At 41.3% G+C, this 24732-nt stretch overlaps 1 protein-coding gene across 3 annotated transcripts; it reads right to left on the reverse strand.

Moving 5' to 3' along the window:
• Window positions 1-89: 89 nt before the first annotated feature.
• On the reverse strand, window positions 90-24728 carry LOC137261710 (mediator of RNA polymerase II transcription subunit 25-like). 3 transcript variants are annotated; one of them, XM_067799492.1, is made up of 6 exons: window positions 24559-24728; window positions 22374-22508; window positions 21555-21668; window positions 16732-16932; window positions 8870-9024; window positions 90-6480 (listed from the first exon to the last, which is right to left on the reverse strand). In XM_067799492.1, exons 2-6 carry the CDS (start codon window positions 22476-22478, stop codon window positions 6378-6380), a joined length of 678 nt encoding a protein of 225 aa, XP_067655593.1. In that variant the 5' UTR covers window positions 22479-22508; window positions 24559-24728; the 3' UTR covers window positions 90-6377. The 3 variants fall into 3 exon arrangements, with proteins under 3 accessions (XP_067655593.1, XP_067655592.1, XP_067655594.1); XM_067799491.1 differs by having other exon boundaries at window positions 8843-9024; XM_067799493.1 differs by having other exon boundaries at window positions 6406-6480; window positions 8835-9024.
• Between the last annotated feature and the right edge of the window lie 4 nt (window positions 24729-24732).

The following is a 24732-nucleotide window of genomic DNA, read 5'->3' on the forward strand; positions in this document are numbered from 1 at the left end:
TATTTTGGAGATCCCCTGTAATTGTAATGAAGGACTAAGGTAAAAAAATGCAAAGCCATAATCATTCATGAAAATATAACCAAGTCAGATTTGCTTAAAAAGTATTTAATAAACACCTAAACACCTGTGAAAATAAAGGTTGGGTTCATCTGGAAGTCTGCCATACCAAATAACATAAATATAACACTGAAATATTTGGGATACAACAGACAAATCCAAGATGCCATTATTGGCATTTTGTGATTAAGAAACAACGAAACTGATATGTAATTAACAAATGCCAAAAACTGTCAGGGTAACAAAATTCAACATTCACAGCAAGGTTCTACTTTTTGCTGCCTGATGTGAAGTGGTGCGTCGATCATTTTCCTGTATTGGGCTCAGGTGTGATGATCTCATTTTGTTCCTAAGTAAGCACAACTGTTGCCCACACTGGATATTGTTGGAGGAAGGTTTTCAGACAGCAGTGCTCACTCAGGATGTAAAGAGGGGTGTGGCATCATACAGACACAGAAAATAATTGAATGATGGCTTATTTTCAGGACATTATCTTTCAGAAGTTATTGACATATTTTATACTTGTTTCTGCAACAATCTAGAAAAACAATGGATGTTCTTAAGTGTTAAAAACATGTAACACAAGCTATTGAAACATACACACTAGCACGACTATAATTCAAGACATGACTATCTGTATACATACACATTACCAGTGTAGATCAACTGTTTCTTGGCGATGAATATGGTCTTTGTCATGTAAAAAAACAATGTGGCAAAACAAATTTAGTAAATTCTGCATCAGTGGGCAAAATGCTGCAGAGTATATATCATCTTGATCAAAGAACCTGAGGATAACTCTGTTAGTTTAATAATGAACACTTTGACTTGTAATAAATTTTTAAGTGTGTCTAAGGAATACTGATCAAAGACACTGAATATTATTTATACTTTTCAAAGGTTGAATAAAGAACAAATATTCCCTGGAATTCGGAGGCATTTTTTTCAGTGCTGAATTACAGTATTAACACTGTTTATTATACACCTGGAAAACAAAGCACATGGGCTCCTGACTTATTTTTCATATAAATTATCCCATAAGAGACTAATATGGGACTTTACTAATATGAACAAATGACTGAATTGGGTGGTCATTTATGTTTTTAGTGGAAAAAACTAGATTGTGAGGTTTGGAAATGGCCAATAAAGAATATGTACCCTATCTGTGAACAGTCGCTACAGTAACCCACTGTATAAAAGGAAACCAGACATGCAAATTATCACTGAAAAAGAAAGTAATCATCACTTCAACAAGATCTTGACTAGTTCCACTGAAAGAATTTAGTTTAAAAGCCAACGTTTGAACCATTTTTTTGCAATAAATATGAACCAATAAACTTCTTGAAAAACACCATTATGGATAACTCGGTCCATGATCCATGTTTGCATAGATGATCAGCTCAGCTGACTTATTGCGTTTAACATAATACAAGACATTATGTCTATTTTATGATCTTTGTGACAGTTTATCAATATACCAGTTATTATATACATGTATATTAATGTTTGAAGCATGAATGAAATCATACATTTCAGATAACTGTGTGTGAAGACATGCATCAAGAATGAAGGAATTCAGTTATAATGGCAGAGAGAAACATTAACGAAAGATTCATTCTATCAACAGGTGACAGATTCATGTTATCTCAAAATTTGTCAAGCAAATAAAAATATTTCAAAAACACAAGTACTATCTGCATGTTGCCTCATCCATACTAGTGGCATTCTACACAACTTAAATTAATCCATGGTATGCCTTAGGTTGAAAAAAGAATACCAACAAAATTTAAACACCAACATAAATAAACCTTTGTCTTCCAACACACATAGCCCTGTTCTGTGGAAGAGAGCAGCCGGCAGGTCACTGCTTGATCCATCTATGTGTCATATGAAAATACTTATGAAGATGATGCTTATTAAAGGTAAAAAAACACTGGTCAGCTTGGTATCTGTACATAAAGGAGATATCCATGTTTAAGGGTGCAATGGCAGCTCAGTTGACTAGCACTACAAAAGACATATCCTGGACTTTCATTCACAAAGCACTAAAGTGACTGTAGGTCACTAAGATAACATCAGTGTAATGTTTAAAAATGTGAGTGAAGGTTAACCTTAGTAAAGGTTGCTTCGTGAAAAGAGCCCCAGGTCAGTACAAGCAGACAAACGCAGACACACATATTGCTATCCAAGTACAAAAATCTTATATTCAACCTTACTTCATACTTGTGATTATGAAAATCTATCTGTCTCTCAATGACATTTTAACAGCACTTGTTCTTGGACCTAACACTTAGAGAGTTTAATATAATTCTGTTGATTTAAAGCAGTTAGCACCATGGTAAGCATAAGAGTGAAATCGTGAACATCAGCAGATTTCATGCTCACATCATCTTGCTCTCAGGGGTGATACAACAGTAACAACAAATTGTAGATCTCCAACTGGACCAAGCATATCACTCATTCCTTACTGTAAAAGAATATAATGAAGAAAAGAAGTAAATGAAAGAGAACATCACTGTGCATGCTAAAAATTACTGTGAGAAATCTCATTCAGACTCTCATTCAGGTTTACTAGATAGACCTAAAAGTGGGCTAAAAGAGAGTAATAGTGAATATGTGCAATCTTTAAATAGCCACACAATGTCCAAACCAGACATAATCCATATAATCTTTGAATTGTACTGACAAGAACCTAGCACATTTTCCATGAAACCAATCAAGTGAGTGTGTGCATGCAGTCTCCACTGAAACTGTCCCATGTTCTCATTACCATGCATATGTTATAGGGATTGTGCATTGTTAATAAATTTTGTGGTCATATTTAGCTAAAGAGAGAGCATATTCCAAGTCTAGTTGGCTATGAACTGGTTTTGTCTGGTAGGCCTGACATTAGCATCCATCAATATGAGACCAGTTACATTATCTTTTATGAAGAATAATTACTCTCACTGAGAATATTTCACATATCTGAGACCAGAGCTGTGCATACGACAAAAACTGTACATGACAAAATATAATTCTATACAAATTGTGATATACATTGTGATATTGGGAGCGAAAATGTTTGACAGAGTGTGACACTAATTGTAGATGCATATCCTATTTTCTACATACTAGAGCACTAGAATCAATGATATGGTATTGACAACACCAATTTCAACTGCAATATGTATCATTTTGCATTACACCAGCACACTGGCAAATATCATACAGTCCTTTTTGAGTCTGCTGTACTAGTGGATAACTGACATGACTTAGCTGAGGGGTCTCTCCCAGTGTGGATACTATGTGTGTCTGCATACACAGTATGTATGTAAGGCATCAGTAAGGCAAGAAAACATACCAGTCTAAGTAAACACTACCCTGAGTACCTTTCGTTACACTTCACAACTGAGTCTAACAAAACCTTATGGGAGGTCACGTAGGTAACCTTTGAGATTGACCAATCAGAACACAGCTTACCAAATCGCGAAAGTGGTCATTCACACATGCCTTTTAAGCATTTTAACTCAAAACGGTTCGCACCCGAATGATTCCGAATGCTATTTAGCGTACGATACCTTCCGAGTGATGCACACGGCGCATGTTACAACCATGACAACGCTGAGTAAACAGTCACTGAAAACAGTGTTTTGGACAATATTCAAGGATGTCATCTTGCGGAAATATTAGCTGATGGTAACCATGTAAACAGAAACCCTAAAGCGTATATATACTGCAGGTCAAATAACTGTGTTATATGCAGATTTCTGTTTGTGGAGAGATCTGTGTCAGTAACCTGAATATTTTGTAAGTTCCATCGATCCCGAACATGCAGCCGTTGTCTGATTGGTTAAATCTTTTCAACCATCTCACTATTGATTGGATGGTCACAGGTCGCTCAAAGGTTACCTGACGCGACTTCTACTAGGGTTTGTTAGACTCAGTGGTGGAGTGTAATGAAAAATACTGAGACTAAGTTTACTTAGACTGGAAAACATACTTGTTATCAACCAGCTGAACAGTAAAGATGAACAAATAATTGTGAAATGCAACTCTATGATCAGGGTGAACAATGACTGGTGAAATGATATCATTTAAGTTACGTGACAATGATTTCAATAAATAATGGATTCTACAATACATGAACAATATAGACAACAAAACAAACCAGCGACAAATGGCAACATTCAGTTCTGCCCACTTTCATGGCAATTATTGTTATCACTAGAAACACTGCATACAAACATAAAAAATTATACTTTCCTTTATACCATATCACTTTCATGACTATTAAAGGTAAATTGCTAACCTTTCATTCCTATTAGTGTACATATGGCCCCTACTCAACAAAACAATTTTAGTGCCATAGCCCTGGAGACATGATCACCTCAACATAAGATCGCTTTGTGGCAAGGAGTCTTGATGACTATGTTGAAACCATTTGGAGACTACTCTTTTAAGGAAACACTTTAAAATACTATTCTCTATAGAATCTGTTTCCTGTTGCTAAATGCAATCAAACTACCACTGCTATATATCTCAAACTAAAGCAGTGATGACTGTATTAGCAATCAGACCTCCTTGTGGAATAGGGCCTTGAAAATATTCGTTGACTACAGTGAAATGCATTTGAAATTGTACAACAAAATCATTTAAATCTGAACCTTGTAAAACGCAATCACCCAATTGCACACACTCCCATTCTCCTTTAACTCCTGGGCTTCAACTTCAGAAAACTTACACAAATCCCTGGATCCATTCCCATGGTTCTCACAATGAATCATTATTTGTCCTTACTTCATAAGTGCTTTGCTACTCAATCTAAATGACCAAACAGAATGCAAGCTACCATGAGAGAGGATAGTTTTATCACGCAATAACAATATTCCAGTAATGGGCTTCACACAGTGTAACCCCATCACAAACACCAGTCTTTGGTGTGACGAGTTAACATTTCAACCACCCCACCGTCCCATTCCCTCAAATGCAAGCTACAACCCAGCTGTTTGTTGGATTGGCAATATCAACACCATTGCAGGCATCCACATGGAGTACAGTAATTTTCAAGAAATTCAACACTGAAAAATAACTGACACACAAAGCCAAAGCCCTCTAAAATACTTCAGAATGGAGACATGTTTCCATATTCATTAAACCTGGCACTCTCAAGTCCACCCTGAAAGACTGCCTTTGTATGAGTATATGATTGGTCAGTATTATTCAATGAAATTCAATGGCAGATAATTTAATATTGTGAGCTCTACAGGACCCAATCCAGAGGATAGTGTAGGTTTACTGAAATGCAAGCCCTTGAGGCTCAGAGGGCTTATTCAGAAGCATCTATGATTATGTCAATAAGTAAGGCACTAACACATTGATATGAAAGCCATAACACTGTACATGATCACACTGTAGCTAAAAATAGCAAACATGCAGGTCAATTCATGACCTATTGGTCAGTGGAAAATAAAACAATGAGCTTGTTCATTATATAATGGTGCTTGGAGATTCAAAGGAAGAACTAGTATACTGGAAAGATTCAATTTGTATACCAGGACATTTACATGAATATGAATTTCTTGAAGAAACATGTCAATTATGTGGAGGAGATTTTCTTGAAGAAACGTGAAGTATGTTGAGGAATAAAGAACATATGGTCTGAAATTCTACAATTAACCAACTATAAAATATATCGCATTAAATATAACTTGTTGAAACCAAAAGGTGTTTCAGTAAGAGATTCTATGACAAAATAGTCAACTCTTGATTTTTCTATACTTGAAACTTGGTAATTTGTCAGGCATTCCACGAAATTTTCAGTTTCAAGGAGAACTTCAAAGTCATTTGCCTCCAAGTATCTGTCATGGGCTGACACAATAATGAAGCCAGCTCTCTTATGAATGAACTGTGCCTTTAGCAGAGATTCAATACATATCAACTGTCTGTTTGTACATCACTGACTTGTATCAGTTGAAACATCCAATATTGGAAACTTTCAACCTCAGAATATGTCACAATATGTAAAGTACATTCTTAAGATTAACAACTAAAGCAACAGACTATGACAGAGAGACCAGATATTTTTCATGTTAAACCAGGTAAAAAGACTATTAACATTTACCTGAAAATGTAACGTTGCAATCTGTTAAACTTCTGATCCACTTACAACCCTTACTCTACAAACGTATTAACTTTTTGTGACCCACAGACAGGAATAATGGAATAGAACAAGTGAAAATAGTGACCTGGTCTATATATGCACTTGGTGGACAGTTTTAAGTGAGACACACAAAGTTGGCGTGACTTTGTAGGTACAACAATTGACTTGCGAGGTGTATTTAGTAGTAGTCAGACACATAGGGTCTCATTTCCATCAATCCTTCCCAAGACTGCTTGCAGTAGCACCTGATTCTCCCAGATGCTGGGTTCCATTCTCCACCACTGTATAAAACAGAAACATGCGTCAGTCATATTGCCTGATTACCACAAAACACAACCTGAACCAGTGGCAGGTTACTGACTTGTATGTAATGACATTAAAAGCAATCTACAATGTCACAACAACATGAAATTAAGTACAAAACAAGATTACACAATCTTGAACATAATTTCAGGATACTCATGAACAGTTTACTGCAGCTCGTATTTACCTTGCAAAACACAAAGAATTGTTATTATATGAATATGTGTTATTTAGAAGGTGGTCAAATGTAAAATGTTACATGTATCCAGCCTTCAAAACCAGTCACTAATCACTATTCAAATTTATTAAGATATCATTATTTTAAACTAGGGTCAGGTAGTTATCAATACTACAGTGTAACATATAACATAGAATAAGCGTATATGGATGACAACTTCTTTATTACTAGAACCTGACGTTTCGATACTGGTTCCTGTATGGTTTACAAGTGTAAATGATAGAGGGAGAGAACAGGTGACACACACATGCGCGAGCAAGCACGCACACACAAGGGGGATAACAAAAAGGGGGATAACAATGGATACAAGGATAAACATAGAAGCCACTGGTACGCAGAGCATAGTATCAATACAAGATAACAATGTGATGATAACTAAGTAAGCCAGTACACAGAGTGGACTGTTTGTACAGGAGGCTAGAGTGTTTTGATGAGCTCATCGTAAGCGTGGGGATGGGGTAGCCTTGGTCTCTGTTAATCAGTGGTCAGCATCATTTGATGTTGATAGCTATTTTACGTTTGGTAAAGTCTGATTGGTTCTTTGAGAGGATGGTGTAGTCAGTCCAGCTAATTTGGTGATCGGGTTGTGTCACTGTATGATCTGACATGGCTGATTTCTGGTCCGATTTGATGGTTGATGTCTTGTATTCATACTATGCTCTGTGTACCACTGGCTTCTATGTTTATACTTGTATCCATTCTTACCCTCCTTTTGTTATCATCACTTGATAAAAAGTTTTCTGTTGTATATATATCACCTGTTCTCTCCCAGTATCATGTACACTTGAAAACGATACAAGAACCTGTATTGAAACATCATGTTCTAGCATTTAAGAAGTTGTCATCCATATACACTTACTCTTTTTGACTTCCAGCTTCTAAATATGCCACTCAAAACATATAACAAGCAAATGATTTTGGGACCACTCTATCAAACATTTTGATTTACATAGCTATGGAGGGCCCACTTGCACAAAAAATTCTCAGTAACAATCAATCTATGGTACCTACAACTAGCTTTACAATCATCATGTATACAATTGCTTCACCTCACCTTGATCCTAACTACTGTAAGCTTATTTCCATTTTAGATCACAATTTTCACAAGGGTTGAAATCTTCAAAAGTGGAGGTACAGATTTCTTAAACTCAACTCCTGTCTACAGGTGTCTTCAAGTGAGTGAGTGAGTGAGTGAGTGAGTTTAATTTTACACCGCACTCAGCAATATTACAGCTATATGGCGGCGGTCTGTAAATAATCGAGTCTGGACCAGACAATCCAGTGATCAACAACATGAGCATCGATCTGCGCAATTGGGAACCGATGACATGTGTCAACCAAGTCAGCGAGCCTGACCACCCGATCCCGTTAGTCGCCTCTTACGACAAGCTGAGTCGCCTTTTATGGCAAGCATGGGTTGCTGAAGCCCTATTCTACCCCGGGACCTTCACGGGTCCACAGGTGTCTTCAACATTGTGTGCTGTACTGATCATATTAAAAATGGAACTGATCATGACACACACCCTCTTTCCATCACGCCTGGCACACTTTATAAAAATGAGTGAGTGGGTGAATGAGTGCATGCGTGTGTGCATGTTAGTTATGTTTTATGCTGCAAACAGCAATTTCCAGCTATATGGCAGCAGTCTGTAAATAATCAAATCCAGACGAGAAAATAAAGTGATCAGCAGCATGAGCATAGACCTAAGCAATTGGGATACATGCCACATGTGTCAAACAAGTCAGTGAGCCTGACCACCCTATCCCATTTAGTCGCCTCTTACAACTAAAATGGGTTATTGAACTTCAGTTCTAACCCGGATCTTCATCGTTTTTTATTTCATAAAAGAACATGAATAGGAACAAATGTTTAAAAACAACATTAGTCAGGTAACAGCATCTCATGTTTTTCTCACGTAAGCAACCATTTAGGAACACAGCTTGATATGGCTGGCAAACAAATACCTATTTATGTTTCATTAAAATACGGAAGTACAAATGAATACATTCATAAATTGTTTTGTGCAAGTAGGCCTTGATGTAAAACTTGGACAAGAAAACAGAAAGACAAGCATGTAGTTATGTGACACTCACTAACTTACAAACACTTGTCTCCACAAAATGCTAACCCATATTGCTGTAGATTTGGCACAAAGTCGGAGTCCATGTTGCTGTACATTGATTGTGTTTCTCTGTCCAACTGTGGGGTGGAATATGTCTCATCACAAAGGTCCATTACCATTGTATTGTTGGACTGGGGGGATAACGGCTGAGGCTGCTCTTGCTGGTGCAAAAGAGAAATGAAACATGGGCATCTCTGCACAACTTTCACAATGGAAGTTACCCTGCTGTTTACATGGTCTGCTTTTAGCCCAAATCAAAACCAACAATTTGATGGCCTCATTTTGAAAATGGATGACTAATGTTGAATCCCTCAGAAGTGTATGTCCAAGTTAATCAATAAGGGAATTCATCCGGAATTCCAAACTCAACGCTTGTCAGTAGAAATGGGTAAAAATATGCAAGATTGAGACTTTTAGAAGGTTTATCCTAAATTTAGAAAATAAAAATGTACATTATACTTTCACAATGACTTGAGAAGAAAATACAGCTTCGCAGCGCACCCTCTTCCTCCTTATTGGTCCTTGTATGTTTACTGGTCGTTGTTTCAGTAACATTTGAGGTATTGCAACAACTATCAGCCTCTGAGCTAATCTATATCAATACATGTTTTTTATTCAAGAAAGAAGAAAAATCAAATGGCATTTGGGTATGAAACATGTCTATTTTATATACTAGACAGCCAAACTGAATTTCCAACATACCACTTAACCTAAACATAACAGAAGTAAACTACAGGCTGTAGACATAACAGTATTCCAAACATATCATGCAGATTCTGCATATAAACAAGACTGGACCAGGCAAACCAATCATTAGAAACAGTCTGTGCCATCTTAACACAACCACATGTAATCAACTAAGTCTTAACTCTTTCAACACCAGTCAACCAGAGGCATATACTGCCATGACACCGAGTTCTCCGAGACACTGAGGCCTAGATGAAGCCCATGTTTATCAACTAAAACATCAGCTCATAAATGAGTGAGTGAATTTAGTTTTACGCCACACTCAGCAATATTACAGCTATATGGCGGCGGTCTGTAAATAATCGAGTTTAGACTAGACAATCCAATGATCATCAACATGAGCATCGATGGGAACCAATGACATGTCAACCAAGTCAACAAGTCTGAAAACCAGATCCTGTTAGTCACCTCTTACGACAAGCATAGTCGCCGTGTATGGCAAGCATGGTTTGCTGAAGGCCTATTCTACCCCAGGACCTTCACGGGTCTCATAAATGAACACCTCACACTCTTTTCATTAGCACCTGTAACAGATTTACCGAGGAATGCCAGTATAATACACCACTACCACTGAAACCACATTTCGTGGACTTTTCAATATCATCAACCAGCACAACCTACAGGATGTTTCATCTACGTTTAGTCATCTTAACACAAGTATGAGCTGACGACATGTACAGCTGATTGCTTTGACCAATCAGATAAATTTATACAAACCTGTAGAGGTTATGAATTCTTTGAAGAATGTCCTCCTTGGGGTACATATATAGCATTAAAATGTCCATTTAAAAATGCCTACGACAGTTGTAACAATATTGAATAAATATTTTACAAAACAAAAACTCGTTTTTGTCTTGTGAGACCACCCCTACAGGGCCCCCACCCGGGCCCCTTAACAGCCAAGAGCAGGTAACTCTCGCCGTGTACCTCATACCTCACTTTTCATGCTGAGATTGTCAGACAGAATGTGGGGAGGCGGGTGGCCGTACCCCAAGGAGGACATTCTTCAAAGAATTCATAACCTCTACAGGTTTGTATAATTCTTTTTCAGAAGAAGTCCTCCTTGGGGTACATATATAGCATAAGACAGACTCCCAACGAACGTGAGTCGGGAGCGGCATTCTGTCTGCTGATGTGTACCCTACACACACTCTCATACACTGCCGAAGCTGCGAGAGATAGAATACACTTACCCAATCACCAAGCCGCTGATGTCAATCAGGCGGGGGCGTGGCAACATAGGGCCGAAAGAGCCAATCGACAATAACCCAGCAAAGGTGATGGACATATGACCACACCTCATGCCATTCACTGTAAATATTCCCCCAAACCAGCGAAGTAGTGCCGGGAATAACAGTGCAAGGGTAAATATGAGCGTATGTCGACGCTAATAGTGAAAAAACCGTCTAGAGGTAGTTTCTCTTTGTGTTTTTGTTGTTTTTATATATATATATATATATAAAAACACCACCACCAGGGGATATCCGTCACCAATATAACAAGAAATGTTTCGTGAAAACCCACCACCAGGAACATTTCATGATAAACAAAGTCGAGATCTCAGACGCTCATTCAGCTAGGGGAATCACGACTCTGCCCACTGGTGAGAACTGTATGGCCAAACCGAGCACGTTCCCGTGAATGTTTGTCCAGTTGGTAGTGACGGATAAACGTGCTCGGTCGGCTCCAAATAGCCACAGAGCAGATCTCCTCAATGGGCAGAGCCGCGGCATAAGCCTGTGACGTAGCCACTGCCCTAACAGAATGAGCCTTTAACCCATTAGGGATAGGTAACCCTTTATGAGTATATGCCATACAAATGGCAGAGACAAGCCACCTAGATATGGTTTGCTTGTTCGCCGGCAGACCAGCTCTTCCCCCGCCATAACAACAAAACAACTGGTTATCTTTTCGGATATCAGCAGTTCGTTTGATATAAGCCCTAAGGGTCTTACGGACATCTAAGACGTGAGCACGTCGAAGAGAGGTACCGGGCGAGGGAGGCTGCATGAGCTTAGGGAGCTCGATAGGCGCTGTAACATGAAAAGCGCCTGCGATCTTAGGACGGTAAGAATCCGGCAGTCTAATACTGACCCTGTCTTTGTGAAAGACGGTCAAAGCAGGATCCGCTGACATTGCATGAATGTCACCTACCCGCCTGCCAGACGTTACCGCCACAAGAAAGGCAGCCCTCCACGTTAACAGCTGGAGAGAAAGAGACGATAGCTTGTGAAAAAGAGGACCGGACAACCAGTCAAGAACGACTGACAAGTCCCACGGGGGACTAATCCGCCGGACAGTCGGACGGATCCTATCCACACCCGCTAAAAAACGCTGAACAAGAGGGTGCTGCCACAAGAGAGCACCGTCAACAGGAATATGGAATGCCGAAATGGCCGTGGAATAGCCCCGGATAGTAGAGGCGGCTAGGCCTGACTCTAACCGGGACTGCAAAAATTCCAGTACTTCAACTAGAGTTGAAGAAAAGGGATCAAGAATCCCCCTGTTGACACACCAGCGCGCATAACAGGCCCATCTATCCTCATATTGAACGTTTGTCGAATCCCTCCGCGAAGCCAGAATTGTGTCTGCAACTGGTGCAGAAATTCCGCTCGCTTGGAGGCGATTCCTGACAGTGGCCAGGCCACCCACTGAATCCTGGGATTCGGGTGCGGCGCTCCGTTCTGGGATAGTAAGTCCGGTCGAAAGGGTAAAAGGACAGGAGGCAATGCCAGAAACCTCATCATTACCGGAAACCAGCTTTGAGACGACCAAAGAGGAGCAAGAAGCACTAACAGTCGAGCTGGTTGGGTGGCAAGCTGCGAGAGGACCCTGGGAATCAGCGGCAGAGGTGGGAACGCCCACAATACCCTGTCCGTCCAATCGAGCTGGAAAGCGTCCTGAGCGATGGCTCTCGGATCCGGTATCCGAGAACAAAACACCGGAATCTGGTTCGTCCCCCCAGAGGCAAACAGATCCACCTGGAACGATCCGAACAACCGGGAGATAATCCCGAATATCTCCCGATGCAACATCCACTCGTGAGGAGCTAGGACACGTCGAGAGAGCGCGTCTGCTCGAACATTGTCCACCCCGGGGAGATACACGGGACACACCCGAACATTGAACCGGTCGCACCACTGTAGAAAGTGCCACGCCTCCTCTAGGAGGGACGGAGAAACCGTACCGCCCTGTTTCAGGATATAGGTCATTGCCGTCTGGTTGTCCATCTCTAGACGTACCACACAGCCTCGAACCGTCTCCCGAAAGTGTTGGACAGCTCTCAATTCGAGCACATTGATGTGCAGGCGCGTTTCGTGCCGTAACCATAGGCCCGAAACTGAATGGGCGCCCAGCACGCCACCCCACCCTGTGAGGGAAGCGTCCGTCTGAATTGAAAGGGTTGGTGAGGGAGCGTCCAGGGGTAACCCCTGGATAGATTCCCTACCACTGTCCACCACCGTAAATGAGGAAGGAGCCACTCCGGAGTGAGGAGAATCATCTCGTAACTCCTGCCGTGGGACCACATTCGCGCCAAGGCGTACTGAATGGGTCGCATCCTCAACCGCGCCCTCCAAACAACGTCCACCGTCGCTGCCATGTTGCCTAGCAACTGGAGCCAAACCCGAGCCGAAGCCGAGGGGGACTCGAGGAATTGCATAACAACTCTCTGAACTTTGGAGATCCGATCCGGCGACAGGGAGACTATGCCTCTCGCTGTGTCGAACCGTGCGCCTAAGAAGATCAGATCCTGTGTAGGAACTAGGTCTGACTTCTTGAGATTGATAATCCAGCCCAACCTGGTGAGAATACACATTATGGCGAATGTTGCGTCTCGACTCAAGTGAGCGGCAAGTGCTCGTATAAGCCAATCGTCCAGGTACGGGTGACAACACCTGCCCTGTGACCTGGCCACTTGCGCTGGGATTAACATAAGCTTGGTGAATACCCTCGGAGCCGTAGCGATGCCGAAGGGAAGCACCCGAAACTGATAGCATACCCCGTCGAAGGAGAACCTCAGGTACTTCCTGAACTCGGGATGCATCGGAACATGCAGGTACGCATCCTTGAGGTCGATGGACGTAAGCCAGTCGCCTCTTTCTACAGATGAGATCACTGACCGTAGTGTCTCCATCTTGAATGACGGTACCTGCAGCATAGTGTTCAGCCGTTTGAGATTGAGAATCGGTCTGAACCCTCCGTCCTTTTTGGTGACCAGGAAATAAGTGGAGTAAAATCCCTCTTGTTCCTGGCCCCCTGGAACCACCTCGATGGCCGCCTTGTCCAGTAAAGACTGAACCTCGGCGCGGAGAACCTCGGCTTTCTCCGGAACTACCGGCACAGGAGTGCGCCGAATTCCGGAAAAGGGAGGCGGGTCTCTCTTCCATAGTGGTAAGTGGCCGTCCCTGAGTGTGGATAGGACCCAGGGGTTGGAGGTTACCTTTTCCCAATCCGACAGGAAGTGGGAAAGGCGGCCACCCACAGGAAGGTTTGGCAGAAGGCAATGAATGCCCGACGTCGGCAGTGCTCCGACTGCTTGATTCGGGATCACTTGCAAGGGCTCCGGAGGATGACTTACTGGGAAGCCGGGGCCGACTTCCCTTTCCTCGGAAAAGGATGCTGGGGCGCCGCAGCCTTGCCCTTGCCCCTACCCTTACCCTTACCCTTCCGCGCCTGCAAGGGCTGTGCCCACTTAGCAGAGTCCTTGGCCGGAGCCGAAGGATAAGCGGAGGAAAGCACCGGGGGACGCGCACGAGAAGTGTGAGGCTGTTCTAACAAGGGTTTAGACTCCTTGAATGTAGACACAGCCTCCGCGGCCTCCCGGACTACTGATGCCGCTCCCGGGAAGAGAGTAGATCCCATCCGGAATGGCAGTGAAAGTAGCGCTTGTTGAGTGGCCGGCGAATACCGTGCCACGGACAGCCACAGTCTACGGAGGCCCATAACTGCAGACATCATCTGACACGCCGAGGACCTGATCGAGTCCCGCGCCAGATGTGACTGCACCTCCGTAAGCTGTTGAGCGAGCGTAGGGGAAACACACTCCTCCTCAACACCGCCGCTGTCAACAAGCCGACGCTGCAATACCGAAGTATATGCGGCGTGTATTGTGACCTTAAGGCATTGAGCTGCATTTCGGTACTGCTCCTCAAACGACCTATAAGCCGATTTGAGGGCAGTAACGTTAGAGGTGAACGGAGGCAGGCGGCGTCCTTGCTTAGCCGAAGCTAAGGAGCTGCCAGAGGAACCCCCCAGGGCGACCGATGCATAGATACAGTCGTCGACCACTGGAGGGTTATACAAGTCAAGATCACCCATCAGGTAACGTCGGTCTAGCTCCGGCAAATCGAAGCGTGACCGCGCTCCCGTTAAAAGAGGGTTAATCACTTCTGACAAAATAGAAGGGAGGATGCGCAACCGAGAATCCACCACCTTGGCTGGGGCAAAAGCCTCACCCGGCAGTCGGAATTCCTCGGGGTCAGGTGTCGCCGAAGCAACCACGACCTGCGGCAGGACAGAAGCAATACGCTCCCGTACCTGCCTCAGCGAGGCGCCGAGCGAAAACGAAAACTCACTCGGCCCACCCCGGTCCTCCCCCTCCTCCATTATCTCCTCGGCGCGATCCCCCATGAGTGACACCTCAGATCTGTCATCTAAGGATAGCTCCGGGGGATCGGTCGAGGGAACATCCGAAAGAGAGAGAGGCCCGAGCAGAGCCGAGCGGCCCGACGCCATAGACCCGACGCCCGAGACTGAGTATGGGTGGCGGATCGCCGGCAACGCTCCCAACATAGGCATGGTCCCATGACCAACACTGGCAACCTCGGAGTGGCTGGCAACCGACTCTAAAGTCGGTTCCTGCGCACCCCTAATGGAAGTCCCCACACCGGCGCCAGAGGCGTGGCTGGGGAGTCCCATGGAAGCCGAAGCCGGATACACACCCGACTCCGGACGAACGCCGATCTCCTGACGGAGACCGGACATCGCATCCGAAATCAGGGTATGCACCGACGCCATTTGCTGCTGTAACAAAGACGAAAGTAAATCAAATGTTAACGGTTGCGAGGGTTCAGTGGGAGGTGCTGCGGAGGTAGAAGCCACCGCTGGAGGTGGAACCGAAGTACCCTTCGCTGGTTTTGCCGTATCCCCCCCCGAGACTGACGCCGAAGACGCCTTCTTAATATCTTTTTTAGCTTTTTTTGAAGGCGGCTCCTGAGCCCAAATATCCCCCCCCCGCCTGGATCAAAGATCTATAAAAGATCAAGTCTGCATGACGGGATTTTTGAGCCCTGGGGGAAAAGTCCTGACATACGGCGCATCCTTGCTCGTCGTGAGCTTCCTCCGCCAAGCAATGCAGGCACAGAATATGCTTATCCCTCGGGGGGAGTTTTGCGTTACAAGTAGCACACACCTTGAACTGGAAAAAACCGAACCGTGCTATGATTAATAGCAAGGCCCGTTAATCCAACAAACACATGAGTATTTAACAGAAACAATAATACGCACTGGCGATATTTAACCGTTAAATAATAAGAAAGCTATTTATGAAAACATACAATAGCATATAAGGATTTCTTTACCATGGAAAAGAAAGGTAAAAAACCATACAAATATCCGGTTTGTATTTAAAACCACCTAAAAGAATAGGCAGAAGAAATAACCACCAGGTACGTGCCGCCCGCCATCTTGTCAGCCACATGACTGAAGACCACGGTAGCCACGGAAAGTTACAACATTTCATGAATGAAAAAGAGTGAAATATGCATTCCTAATACCGCCCGTGCGTTAAAAAGGAACCATACATACGGTTTTCGTAGCTTTCTCACTCATTTCTCTTCAATTCGTAGGTTCTCTAAGTATGAGAGCTTGCTGATGGACGACTGTCCTCAAAGACGACAGCATGAAAAGTGAGGTATGAGGTACACGGCGAGAGTTACCTGCTCTTGGCTGTTAAGGGGCCCGGGTGGGGGCCCTGTAGGGGTGGTCTCACAAGACAAAAACGAGTTTTTGTTTTGTAAAATATTTATTCAATATTGTTACAACTGTCGTAGGCATTTTTAAATGGACATTTTAATGCTATATATGTACCCCAAGGAGGACTTCTTCTGAAAAAGAATTACCTGCTGTATTTCTGGGTTGATCATTGGCTGCATCTGCTGTGCCTGAAGATGTTGCTCCTGCATCTGCTGTGACTGAAGATGTTCCTGTTGTTGCTGCATATTTTGTTGTTGTTGTTGCTCCTGAATCTGTTGAAGTTGGGCCTGCTGTAACTGATGTATTTGCTCCTGACTCAAGGTTGCACATTCTGTAAGTACTGCATCCTGAAGATCAACAGGACGTCACGTATGTACTACCAACTCTAACACAACAATTGATAACAATAGTTATTTCCTGAAACTTCAGAGGTGATAGGAGCTTCCAACAGTGCTTTAAACATTAAAAAAGAGCTAAATAGTCAGTATTCAAAAAGCAGATTACAACTTGAATTTGGGAAATACTTGATTTCACGGGTTGAAATTTGTTTTTTTAAAAGCCACTTGCCACAGGGCAAGTGACTTCAAGAAAGTAACTTGTCCTGGCTAATTTTCCACTTGCCCTGATTTAATGACACAATGTTTGACATTAACGTTTACTGGACTATTTATCGAGGACTTATAAATTTCAAAGAATCAAATTATTATCATTGTGAAATGTAATAGTTACATTCTGAGCAGATATAAAACGAAATCCAAGTTTATCTGCAGTTTGAACCCATAAGTGGAAATTATCTAATAGTCCATGCAGACAAGTAAGATACCATTATTTGATTGCCTGAAATGAAAACTGACTTGTCCTGGTCATCAGGCAATGGGAGACTTTAACCCCTGGAGTTTAGTCCTGATTAAAACCCTCAGTGAGTGTCCAACTCTAGCAGAGCATTGCACTGCACTTTTGTTTCTGAATTCAGTTTAGAATCATTTAATCAACATACAACGCAGCTCTACCAGGCTCCAGATAATTTTTCAATGTGAGGAGTATGTACGCTTTATTTTTTCAATATAAGAGTACTGGGAAAAGTTAAGAGTACTGAATGGAATTTGGTTTCGTGTAAGTAGTCTAGTGTTTCATTTCGTTGTGTAAACAGGTCAATGAACAATAAAGCAATACTTTTTTCAGATAAATATGTCCATAAATCATTCTAAGACTGTATACCATTGCTGTGGTGCGTATCTGCAATGTTGTCTGATTTTTTTCCAACCATATCGTGCATATTTTTTATTCGTACATACGCTGATACAGCCATTATATGGAGTCCTGTTTTAGATTAAAAAGATAACATGTTCATCTCCTAGTTGGATTTTGCCTGAGGTATATCTAAAACCACGGACTCAGTGTCTATTCTAGGATGTGTGATTGCGCAATTCATGCTAATAATGATCAAATCGCCCCTCATAAAAACAACACAGCACAAACTGTGGCTCACAGTAATTTGCTACCTTCCTACCTTTCAAAAAACATACGAAAAAATGCTTTATATTGAGAAAGAATGACTTTTTGAATCGGAATCCGCCACAGAGTCAAGTTCGACTGACAACATGTAAACGTAACAGAGTAACCTCCCTTGGTTAAAACCACTATCGGCAATGGGGAAACGATATTCCATTCACATCAGTATGAAAATTGATCACTAAGTTATCAAAGTTATCATTTGCTTAATTAACTATTAACGTTAGACTATGAACTCTAAACATACTGCATACATGTGTACAGCACTTGCAAAACACAGTTTCGTCAATCTTTTTTTAAGACACGTTTAGCTTCGTTTTCAAAATCAGACAATATTATCACTTGAAGTAGCATACGACAAATGAATATGAAATTCTTATTTACAACAGTTTGTGGTAATTTGGCGTGAATAATGTCACGCAAACAATGAAAATAACTGACTTTTTTGCACAATGAGTGAGTGAGTGAGTTAGAATTTATCGTCACATCGGCAATATTACAGCCATATCGTGAAGAGAACAATTTAATTTAGTTCATGTCAGTTTTAAAATCAATAAATTGAAAACGTAAAAACCTGTCATCGAAGGACATTAAAAATACTAGGCTATCACAGATATGAACATAAAACAAGCATTGAAAGCTAAAATATTGTAATTAAAGAGGACAATACGATATAAAACACGGGCTAGAGACCGCCAACAACCAAAGGTAGATCACCATAATAGGGTCCATGGGGACTTACAGTACCTTTGCTACCTGCATGGACCCTAGCTGGATTAACACCATCCCTTCAGCCATTGGTGGGTATACTGAAAATTAGCCATTATTAAAACAACAAAGATACTACGACTAAAAGTTTGGCCATACTAAATTTACATAGAATGTTTTGGGACTTACGTACCCTCTCAGGAGGACAATAATTTTACAATACTTCAACCCCCTTTGAGGGTACAGCCACTAAGAATCTTAGTTACTAATCTAGACTACCAATAATAAAATATTTAATTATTTACAAGTCATTCAACAAATCTAATTCTTTTAAAAATGCAATGATTAAACGAGAACTTACATTACTAAAAAGATCCTTCATAGCTCGTGATTGAAAATAGTTATCCCTTGTGATGGAATATTCAACACAGTCAAGCAAAATGTGCTTGACTTTGATTCTTTCATCACAAGGGATGCAGAATGGAGGATCCTCACATTTCAACAGGTATTCATGTGTATATCTGGTGTGGCCAATACGACATCGCCGCATAATGACCTCTTCAAATCTGGACTGACAACCCAAGTAGGTGTAACCAATGTAGGGTTTTATTGCATGTAATTTATTTACACCCAACATGGCTGGGTAACCAACAAAAGACGATGTCGTATTGGCCAGTGGCAAAATCATTATACAATTCAATAATTTCAATTAAAAGTGGATGCTTACAAGAAATATTTTTAATAGCCTGAAGGCAAGAAAGAGAGTCTGAAAAGATTATATACTGTTTATGTTGTTTTTCAATATATTTAAGAGTTGTTAATATGCGGTTGCTTCAGCTGTGAAAATAGAGCTGTTACGAGTTAATCTTGAAGATATTGTTCTGGATCCAATGACAGTGGCACATGCCACTGCACCGCCGTCCTTGGACCCATCTGTAAATAAGGATTTGTAATTGCTATATTTATTCTTTAATTGATTACATTCTTGTTTATATTGTAATTCATTCATTTCTGTTTTTTTTTTTAAAAAAAGTAGTTAATGTTAGGTCAACTTGTGGCCTAACCAATTGCAAAGGAGTGAGTGAGTGAGTGAGTTTAGTTTTACGCCGCTTTTTAGCAATATTCCAGCAATATCACGGCGGGGGACACCAGAAAATGGGCTTCACACATTGCACCCATATGGGGAATCGAACCCGGGTCTTCGGCGTGACGAGCGAACGCTTTAACCATTAGGCTACCCCACCGCCCCCAATTGCAAAGGAGGAGAAGAAAGAAGTCGTGAAGGAGCTATATTTTCCAGGTCAATGCCAGCAGCAGATATAAATGGCTAATTCTGAGCCCTAGAGGCGGAATAAGAGAACACTTTTTGTTGTACAGATCCTCATAGAGAGGATTGAAGACACAGTTATGTGCAGGGTTAGATTCGTACAAGTATAGTTTTTTAAGATATTGTAATGCTAACTTTGTTCAGCGTTGTGCAAGAGATGGTTCATCTGCCTCGATGTAGAGACTGTCAACAGGAGAAGTTCTGAAAGACCCAAGACAAAATCTTTTTTTCGCACAAAATAACACTGAGAAAGCAACAGTGTCAGCCATGTCTCCCCAGACCGATACGTCTGTAAAGGAGACATGTGAATCGAAAGGCGAGCGAAACCCCGAGACTGACCCCAGTCCCCCTGCCTCAAAAAAAACCAAAAAAAACCAAAAAAACAACGAATAGAGTGTTTTTCAGAAAAAATGGTTGAAAGAATGGCCATGGCTCTCTCGAAAGGTGCTTGGTGCTACATTATGTGACTATTGTAGCCAAAACATACATCCTCACTATTTTGAAAGATGTCTGCCTCTTCCTTTCAGAGCAGGTGCATCATTTCACACATTAGCCCATAAGTCATTAAAGGCTCTAAAGACATTATCATAATGTACTGTTACTTCAGAGGACCCTCAGATTGACTGTGGTGACCACTAAAACTAATAATTCAAGGGTTAAAAAATCCCAGCACCCCTGACCCTGACAAGACATTTTGAGCAATCAAATGATCGTATCTTACTTGTCAGCGGGCTGCTCGAAAGTTTCTGCTTACAGTTTCAAATGGCAAATGTGCTTGGATTTCAATTCATACCTGCTAAAAATGCAGGTATAAAATTTGACAATGATAATAAAGCAGAGCTATCTTTCTTTGCTATTTTTCACTTCTCAACAAATAGTTCACTAAACATTAAAATTAAATGCCATGTTGATTTATTCTTTCACAATTACATCATCATGATTACGTCATAAAAATCAAAGTAGTGGAAAATTAGTCAAGAAAAGTTACTTTTTTATAGTCAATTGCCTTGTGGCAAGTAGTTTCTACAAAAAATGTTGAACCTTTCTAACTCGGTGGCCACAGGACTCATATGTTTGTAAGAAGAGTTAAAACACTGCAAGCTCCTGCAATTAGCAGAAGAGAAGTACAGGGAAATCATTCTGTCTTTGCTCATTCAAAATTAATTTGTTTATCAGTAAAACATGGGTATTAATATCTTTGCCTGTTTTAAGTCCCATTACTACGTAACAATGTTTTGTCTTCATGTGACAGCAAGTCCCTGCAAGTCCCTGCATCCTCTCTTTGCTGTCAAAGGAAGACAATATATAGAAGTCATTTCAAAAGGTCTGTCAGCTGTTCATGAACTGCAGTAGGTACAAAGAAACAATTCATAAGGTCAGATTGTCACTTCTTACAGTTAAGTGAGAAAACCTGTATATTACCTGTTGAGGAGCGTCTGTGGGTAGGATTGAGTTATGATTGATCTCCAACATTTCATTCATGGCATCTCCACATTCTGTTGGTTCAGGACATTGTCGCTTAGAAGATGCCTCCATCTGAAGCAGTAGATACACATTTTTTGGTGTTTGAGTTACCTTGGCTTGATTCATTTAAATTCCATCGACTCTTGCCAAACTGATGATATTTGTTTCTATGGCAGATTAACATGACATACTGGTACATAATAAATGTTTCAACTAAGCGTAAAGATGTAAACATGGTAAAGGAGACAGCCATCTTCCTAGAAATACATGTGCTGTTATAACAGCCTGTGATTCTCATTGGCTGAAATTGACAGTTCAAACACAGGAAACCCACATCGCACTGTAGGTTAAACATAGACCATAGATCTACACGCACGTCGTATATATCAATAGAGTAAAGGAGCAGCGGCTGCCATATTGGATTGTCGTGCCGACATCAACACGATGACATGTGTCAAGCGAGCCTGACCACCCGATCACATCAGTCGCTTCTTACCAATACCACAAGCATGGATTACGGATGACCAATTCTAACACATATCTTCACAGGTCTTAAGACATGACTAACTTGTACTTCACTGGTAACAGGACTGAAAAACAGGAAACCTAAATATTTACAATTAAATTTGGCATTATTTAAATGGATGCTATAAAAAAGAATTTTGTTCAAATCCATCAACATATCATAAAACTGAACAAATTAGCAGTACTCAAAACTGGCTGCTTTCTTCATTTTGTTAAGAATAAAAAATAAGCCCAAGATTTCTTAAACATTACCTGCATTTCTCCATCACCTGCTTCAGTCCACTCATGTTTGCGTTTATTGCCAAAAACTTGAAACACCTGAGCACGATTGGACCAGCCAAAGTCTGATGCTGGCATTGTTCTGGGATTAGCAATCAGTAATCAATTCTGAAAATGAAACAAACATTTCACAGGATATACTTCACACATTAAACACAAATTGAAACACCATTCATACAAGACACCTTCAATATTCCTGCCCCACCTCGATTACCCTATTAAAACTAACGATCGAAAGAAATAAACACAAAACAGAAACCAGACAACACCACAGGCAGTGTTACCACACACAGAAGAATATTCCAGCAATGTGGAAGGTCTGTATAGGTCTGTAAATAATCAAGTCTGGACCAGATGATCCAGTGATCAACAGCACGAGCACCTGTGACATGTGTCAACCCAGTCAGCAAGTCTGACCACCCGATCCATTAGTCGCCTCTTACAACAAGCATAGGCACCTTTTTTGGCAAGCATGGGTTGCTGAAGGCCAATTCTACCCCGGACCTTCACCGGTTGACTCAGAAGCTCTTATTCTAAAGCATTGCTGCTATGCATTTTATCAGATCATGCATCATTCAGCATGTCATAGCTCAAAGTTATTTTGTATGTCATGGCAGAAGCTAGTTGTCTATACTTATAATGGCAATACACTACAGCTCCTAACTACCGAAATTTCAAATCTGAGCAAAATATAGTGGAATCTGTCTAAACCAGCACCCCATAGGACCGAAATAAAATGCCGGTTTAGACAGAATGACAGATTTGACAGTGACAATCATTTTCCAACATGGCTGCCATTTACACTTGTCAAGAATAATCCTACGAGCGTTTGAATCATTGCAGAATCACTACTTCCTGATTAAGTATCATGACATTGACAAGAGGATTAAATAGTGTATTGGATTATGGATCTTTGATTGCACTGCTCATATCCATGCCAGTTTGGACAATGTTAATATCAGTTAAAATTGCTTGTTTGGACCAGAAAGTAGTGCCAGAATATGGACATGGTAAAACACTTTGATAAGCACTAGCCATTTACCCAATAGTGCAAGAATAGAAAATATGGACAAACTTATTTTCTCTGCATTGAATCATGATATTTCACAAGGGAGTAGTGCACTTTACCGAGCGCAATTTTTCCGATTTTTTTTCAGATGGACATACTTGCACCAGAGGTAAGCCAACCCTAACCTTTATTCACTAACCCTCACGATCTAGAAGGGGGTGCCCAAGGGCTAAGGATACAGCAGCGCGGTCATTAGCAAGCACTCAGCAGTCCCCAGGTAACGCGCCCGGTAAACTGCACTCTAGCCTTTCACAAAATTACATTTAAAGGTCATCCCTATATTCTCGTGGTAAACATGTTTTCTGATGAGATTGCTGATGCGCGATACTAAGCAGTTGTTCACATCAAATCAATTGAAGTGGCCGAAGTCTGTGAATGATCAAAATTTTACGATGTAACAAATATTTGCAGGTTTTTCCCGCCCTTTACGACAGAATTCTTCTTCCTTACACTTTTTAACGTTTCTTCCTCATTACGCTGCGAGAATAGGAGATACCTCATTAAGTCAGTAGGGGACTACCTTGTTTTTTTTTCAGCTCAAGAGTGGTAATGCACCTAATGGATCAAGCAGTTGATACATGCAGATGTTAGAGGAGTCTCTTCATTTAAAAGCAACAGGCATTCATACGATGAGAACTGTTTGTATTATAATACCAAGAATAAATCATCTTCAGCATGCTCACTGCTGTTTACGAATAACATGAACTTAACAAAAACCTTTCCTCTAAAAACGTTTTTTCCATTCAAACTATTACTTGTGGACTTGGACTCAGAAGCTTATCCATTCTAGACATGAATCTCCTGGAAAACATGTAATGAATAATAATTAACTCAACACAAACCATGATTTTGCCTATATGTACCATCCCAAACCCTATCGACAACAAAGAAACCATTCGAGATCTGATCATTCAGTCGGAGTAAGTGAACTTAACCAAACATATTGTCAATGTCAATGTCAAATGTGCTGACTTAGAAATTTACTGCTTTGTGGGCAATGTTTTTGTGCTGACCCTTGTCTAATATTTGAAAATCAAAGCAGACGTCAATGTAAGCATGTCAAGTCACTTAAATTTCGCAGTTACCTACCCAGCAACAGTAAGTAAAAAGTATGTCCTTCAATGTCCCAGCCAGTTTATTTTCTTTTTAACTAGTAAATGCAATGCGGAACATATCACACCAAACACCAAGACGCTCAAACTTCGCACGCCGGTGGCTTTGTTTGCCGCTTTCCGGTTTTGTTAGATTCGAGTAATTCCGTCA

This window comes from Haliotis asinina, chromosome 14 (assembly GCF_037392515.1).
Source record: "Haliotis asinina isolate JCU_RB_2024 chromosome 14, JCU_Hal_asi_v2, whole genome shotgun sequence".
In the NCBI taxonomy this organism is placed as follows: domain Eukaryota; kingdom Metazoa; phylum Mollusca; class Gastropoda; order Lepetellida; family Haliotidae; genus Haliotis; species Haliotis asinina.

Coding starts and splice junctions, on each gene's coding strand:
- LOC137261710 (XM_067799491.1), bottom strand. CDS start 22,478: ATGCCAGCATCAGACTTTGGCTGGTCCAATCGTGCTCAGGTGTTTCAA. Junction 21,669..22,373: donor CAGGTGATGGAGAAATGCAG/GTAATGTTTAAG, acceptor CTACTGCTTCAG/ATGGAGGCATCTTCTAAGCG. Junction 9,025..16,731: donor TCAACCCAGAAATACAGCAG/GTAATTCTTTTT, acceptor CTTTTGCACCAG/CAAGAGCAGCCTCAGCCGTT.